This window comes from Cryptotermes secundus, unplaced genomic scaffold (genome assembly GCF_002891405.2).
Source record: "Cryptotermes secundus unplaced genomic scaffold, Csec_1.0 scaffold181, whole genome shotgun sequence".
Lineage (NCBI taxonomy): Eukaryota > Metazoa > Arthropoda > Insecta > Blattodea > Kalotermitidae > Cryptotermes > Cryptotermes secundus.
This window is the reverse complement of record NW_019723906.1, coordinates 3,117,643-3,124,199: the sequence shown is the minus strand read 5'-3', so window position 1 is coordinate 3,124,199 and position 6,557 is coordinate 3,117,643. Positions and strand designations below refer to the sequence as shown.

General features: G+C 40.2%; 1 protein-coding gene across 2 annotated transcripts in view; it reads left to right on the top strand.

Annotated features, from left to right (window-relative positions):
* LOC111861984 (nucleolar protein dao-5) overlaps nucleotides 1-6,557 on the top strand; it is a 16,816-nt gene that overhangs the window by 6,022 nt on the left and 4,237 nt on the right. The window contains exons 4-5 of one of the 2 annotated variants that reach the window (XM_023846995.2): nucleotides 298-504; nucleotides 2,146-2,518. In XM_023846995.2, the coding sequence (XP_023702763.1) occupies nucleotides 298-504; nucleotides 2,146-2,323 (385 nt within the window). In that variant the 3' untranslated portion in view covers nucleotides 2,324-2,518. Of the gene's footprint in view, nucleotides 1-297; nucleotides 505-2,145; nucleotides 2,519-6,557 lie in introns of those variants that run through there. The other variant, XM_023846994.2, reaches the window with a different exon arrangement.

The following is a 6,557-nucleotide window of genomic DNA, read 5'->3' as shown; positions in this document are numbered from 1 at the left end:
TTTTTTTCTTTGCGTTTACTGGGTAGTTCACTCGTAGAGCCGGTTCTCGATGCGTGCTTACGATACGAGGCCCAGACGCGTAGTCCTTATATATATTCGCACAATACGACAGTTTTGCTGTGGAGAGCACCTGATGATGGCCATTTGAGACCGAAACATGTCCTAAGGAGGAGAAATAAAAGTGAAAATAGTTGCATTGAGGACTCAATGTATGTGTGTGAACGTTGAATGATGTAAATTTAAATAAAGAGAGGAATACGTTAAGAAATCCTCGTAATAAGTGCTGATTTTTTACAGACGTGAGACTGATAAGCAAGAGGCACAGAAACCAGAAACACCAGTAGAAGATTGGAAGAAACCTACAGAATCTTCATACACGGCACCACCAAAAGCTAACGACAGACTATCTCGAGCTGCGGACGAACAGAAGCCACAATCTGAAACAGACAAATCCTCAGAAGAAAATTCTCATTCGAAGGAAGATGAAATCAAAAACCCACAGAAGTGAGTACAGAATCTTTTGCATCTATAAATTTGGTTCATTCGACGTCAACGTATAAAAATATAAATCAGTGTTCGAAAATATTACCGCCTTCCAAAGGTACGTAGGGCCTAAACAGAGATTACTTAATACATGTTCCACCTAACGAAAGGAGTATAATTTTATTGTTTTATAATTTAATTTAAAATGAAATGAAATAAATATTTACGTAAACATAATTCTTCATTTTCTATTACAAGAACTGAGCCATAGAGCCATCTTGAAGTTAAATACGTTGATAAGTATTTTCTATTATCTAATTAAACACTGCGACGATCACAAGGAAGGTGTAGTCTGAGGTGCATAACATCTCTGACCGCTCGAACACTGAGATAGTGGACACATGGTATTTATTCTCAGTCTAAGTATACGATAACTTAGATATTTGAAAATTCCGTACTTCCTTATTAACAGGTGACAGAAGGACTTCATACACAAATCTGTGACGTCTGTACAGGGGTCTGTTCATGGCTGAAAATGAAAACAAAGAAAATTACATTTCAATTCCTTGCGGTCAATATGCCCTATTGTTTGATCGTCTCCAAATGTTCGTCGAAAGGGTTAACGGAATGCTTATTTTCACATTGCGTTCGCTTGACAGAATTTCACATCTTTAAAGACAGGTGATCGCCTCCGCTTCAGTTCTTAGCACATCCAATAAAATCTTCATTTCTAAAGGAATTAACTAATTCTTATGCCAGACTGACAGGCGTGGACATGCTGGGGGCAAATTACAGATCAATTACGCAGGCGCGGACATGGAGGACGACTTGGTGGTAAATCTCGAAGTTACTTGAATTATGCGTTAACATGTATTTACTGATACCGAAGATTCTGTAACCATATATACAGACGTTCATTTAATAATACTTAAGCCATCAAATACGTATACTTCATTCTCACTGACGTTTTGTTAGTACAACACTAAACCTACTACGGTTCAGCAAGACCAGTCCTAATTGTTATATCATCATCATCATCTGCAAGGGCTGAGCCCGTTCCGTTCATAAACATGAAGCACCAACCTGCTGCAAAACCCCTTGTCTTGGAGGACCAGGGTTTTTAACCATGGTTTCCTTCCCTTAGACACCCACCACGTAACGCTGGGAAGAATCCCTTACCAGGCACTACCAATTAGACCAGCGGGTTCTGGAGCTCGGATAAGGCAGGGTCGCCACTCCCTGCAGTTGGACTGTCCCTTGTGGGAGTTCCAACTTCCTACCTTCTAACTGCTATAGCTAAGCCATAATTATCAACTTTATAAAGTTAACATAATTCATGGAAGAATATAAATTAGCCCAAGCTAATATATTATGGCAGAATCATAGAGTAGGATATATATTGAATACCTGAGCAGTGAGTAGATCCCGTATTGAAACCCGGGTCCAGCCATTTTAAATACGCTTCCGAATCTTTTAGTTAGTCGGGATAAATTAATCGGTAGTACTTTAAGGCAGATAAGACCCCTCCAAAATCCTCTGAGATTCACACTCATAATAATTCTAACATTCCATCACAGCTTCAATCAAGCTTAAAGTTAAATAAGGGACGCCAAGCTGTAGATATAAATAACGTGTTGACATCTGGTTATCATTTTATGCCAGACGTGAAACCGGTCAAAAGAAGGACGACTTAAAGAAGCCTGCTCCAACACAAAGCAAGCCGGAAATCAAACGACCACAGAGAGATCTCGCTGGTGTAGGAGAGACACAGAAGAAGGCAGAAGGTTCTCAGCCTACCCCGAATCCCGATGTCAAGAAAGAGGAAAAGCGACAGAAGTGAGTGGACTTCGCTAGTCTGTGACTGGTTTCAATTATACAACTTATGCAGTTCTACTTGGAGTTAATGAAGCTTTCATCAAACCTGTAACTCTGAAGACACATCTATATAATACTTTCACCTTTAATAACTAATGAAATAGTCATTGACTTCAAAAACAGGATATCGATTTATGGTTAAGATCTCAGAATATCTTCAGAAATCGTTAACAATAACTGTTAGCGACTGTTAATACTTACCAGAATACCATCCCGTAAGAAATGGTGTGTTTCTTAGACCTGTTGTTCAACAAAAGTTTATTGTTAACACAGTATTAATCCAGTATTTTAAAAGATCAATGTTATATTTCATGTATGCATTTTACAACAAACATACAAACTTGCATTATAATAAATTGTTTGCATTGTGAAAGTCGTTTCATTTTAATTGTGTAGGCCCACAATTCTCCTTCATTTATGAATCTGTCTGCCCAGTCAGTACATACCAGTTCAACTTTCTGGCGAAATACAGGAGCTTTGTTCTCCGTGTCGACATCACTTCATATAAGAATTCCATGCAGCAGAGTCCTTCCTGATATGCTAACAGTAGCTCATCTGGACAAATTTTCGGCGTTTCACAGAACCCGAAGTTTCACTACCGTATTCATAAAAACCTGTCACCGACCCCCAAATATATACCGTTCCCATCCATATATATTATTATATTATCCTTCAAGTTACATGTTAATATTGTCCTTTTAGGGATAATACACGGGGTTTGGACAGATAATTGGATTTACTCTTGTAACTCGTAACTACAAATGATTATAACGCTCTCACTACACTACGCACTCGACGAATTACTAGTGCAAGAATAGCAGTGGCGTCTAGCAACGCAGCTCAAGAACATAAGCTCAGATTCAGACCTCAGCTTTCCGACCCATAATCGAAGACATATTATCGAATGACTGCTAAATTGCTGTTGGTCCTCGCCAGCACAGCGATTCTTGGTTCCGAGTCCCACGGGACCCATATCCACATTTTACTGTCTGACGGATCCGGGAGCCTTCCATACTATGTTCCTCTTGAGCTACACCGCGTTGAAAACACCGGTTCTCTTCTGATTACCGAAATTAAGCAAGACTGGACATTGTTAGTAATTTCGATCGGTCTCTCAAATTGCTGCCGGCTTCGCCAGCACAGTCATTCCTGGCTTCAGTTTCCTCGAGATCCTGACCAAGATTTTTATTCTCTCTTAGGCACGTATGTGTTTCGAAATGAGGCTTCCTCTTCGACGAAGGAGGGACTCATAGCCATATTTTACTGTCTCAGATTCTAGACTCTCCCATTCTGGTGGGCCAGGTTCAGGAACAGGATTGCCCGGTTATACCCCCAGGCACTGGGCTCCCCTTTCGTCGCCTCCTACGACTCGCAGGGTTAGGTGGATATATTCGACCCCGTCTCCACGCGGGATTCTCCTCGAATCCTGGCACTGGATTGAGAGAGTCAGAGTCAGAGTTATTTTACAACAGGCACTTTACTGCTAATCAGTTCGTCGTGGCGACAAGCCCCTTGAGACTCACGACCATTTTTTTTTCTTCAACCGAACACTTGCTTTCATAGTCCTTATGTAACATCCTCACTGAAGAGAGGCTGGGCCTGTCGTTTACAATTGAATACCGCATAGAAAACGCCGCTTCCATATTTCCTCCATTGATGAGTGACGTGTTAAGCCGGCTGTGGTCTGGCGATGGTCCGGATATTGTTGACGCTGGAGCGTGTTTTGGTTGCCGTGGAAACGTACTTGCCGCCCGATGCCTAGAAAAGGCCGACTTTTCTGGGTTCGCTATCCCAGCTATCAGACGTCATAGCACAACATTATGGTACAAACTAAGACTAGGTTTTCCAATTGTTTCGATTAAAACGGTGGATGCATTTCAACGTCTCTCCCCATTCATGCTACATGCGTCTCCCATTTCTTCCTTCTTGACCTGATCGTCATCATTGGCAAAATTAACCCTTCTTGAGCCATAGCCGTCCTTAGAAAATTCTGCCAGATTGCATCAGGTTTTCACCTCTTTGGATTTCGCAACATTTATTTTACAGAGCAAGGTCGTCAGCCCTAGCCCCTACCTCAACCTAGAGGACCAGGTCTATGCATTCATGTCTCCCAGTGACAGGGTGGTATAGGTAAACTCCCGGATACAAGGTTTCCTTTTCATTGCCTTCTACGACTCGCAGTTCACATCCTCATGACCTGCCTCTTTATATCCCATTTTAATATTATCTTCCCATGCATATCTAGGTATCATATGTAGGCCCTTACCTTCAGGATTTCCTACAAGCAATACGTATGAATTTCTTACCTCTCGCATCCATGTTAAAGACCCCTCCAGCTTATACTCCTTCATATTATCGGCGTAGTACTATTTATCAAATAAACTGAGGATGTCCGAGGGAAGATATGGATGTAAGAGAGAGGAAGTAACAATAAGATGGAGGCAACTGCGCAATTAAATAACTTCTATCCGTTATCCAATACTGTTAAGGTGACAAAATCAAGGGGGTTGAGATGGCCAGATTATAAAGCAAATATGGTGAGAAACATATCAATATTTCAGTTCGAAAACATGAGGGAAAAGACCACTTCAGAAAACTAGATATAAGTGGGAGGATAATATTAAAGTGGGTTCCTGGGAACTGGAATGTGATGATGTGAATAAATTCACCTGATTCTGAATAGGGCCAAATGGTAGGTTTTGGGAATACTGGTATTAATCTCAGAGTTCCATAGAGGCTGAAGAAATTCTTGAGTAGCTGAGTGAATAGAAGCTGCTTGCAATTGATTCATACAGGATTGTAGTTCAATAATACTTAATGAAATGGTAGCAAGCATCTCTGCCCCCCCTTGATTTAATCTCATTTAATTCGTTAGTATCAGTAATATTTCTACCGTGTCTACAGTAATAATTCTACCAATGGAACACTTGGCAACATATTGAAATAACTACAAGCATTTCTGCATTAAGGGTCGAGATCCACGTGATCAAGAAACTCGAGAAATCTGTTCTTGTGGATGTGGTACAGTCATGGATAAAGAAAAAGACCACTTGGCATTCAATATCTACTGTAGCAACGGTAGCAACCACTGCATGTACCACACAGACATGTTTCATGAGCCAGGGTCCATACTAGAAACAAGAGTTGATGTTGTTATAATGACGAAAGAAGTTTTTGTTGCTTTTATAGACATGACAGAAACAATAATATCAATAATTACTACTCTCTCATAGAGAGAGAACCGCTTCTTTTGGCAAGAATGCACAGAAACTGCAATAGAGTAGCGGTGTTTTCTGTGCGGTTCATGCAGAGATGTTATAAGCAGGACAGTTAGTTAGTGGGTCACATAACTGCTGAGGTTCAGTCATTGTGAGCTGTTGCTGTGACAAGCTGGTAGATGAGGCTGGGGATATTTCAGAAACCCAGAGGAAGTAGAACATCCGCTGTTGTAAGCCACTACCGTGCAACAGCTAGTGAAAACGTGACTGTGGACACTAGTGTGTGTGTGTAATTGTGAACTGTAAAGTGTAGTCATGCTCTGTATCAGAGTTCAATAAATCCGTTTATCAATCCAAAACCCCGTCTATGGTAAAACATACACGTTACCTATAAATCTTTTTAATTAATATTTCATTACAAAATTATATTATTTGAAATCCTGTAATTTGAATGATTCAATAGTCGGAACACATCAGTACTTTAATTAGTTTGGATTATCGAAGTTGTACTGCATATTTAAGAAGTAACTTAAAAGAGGTATGTATATCAATTATGTACCAATTTCTCGTCCTATAATTCATGTCTGAAAATATCTACAAATTTCAATTTAAATTAAATTGTAAATGGCTTACAATATACAGATATGAACTGTAATAAAATCCACAGCAGAGAAGACCCTATCTTGAGTTTGAAAAGGGAGCTGGAACTTGCAAGAACTGAGATTGACCTCTTAAAAGGGGAATTAAATTTAGTAGATAATTGTCCTGAAGAATTTAGGACTGTGTCCAACTCCCGAAGAAAACTTAAAAAAGTTCCTTCTTCACTAGATGTTAAGTTAGCTTTAACCAATCGATTTGAACCTCTAGCTATGCTAGGGCCTCAGACTGATGGTGACGCTATAGATCAGCCTGTGTTAGAGGCTAAGCCTAAGCGTAAGATTCTAGTGCTGGGTAGCAGTCATGGTAGGGGTATCGGGCAGA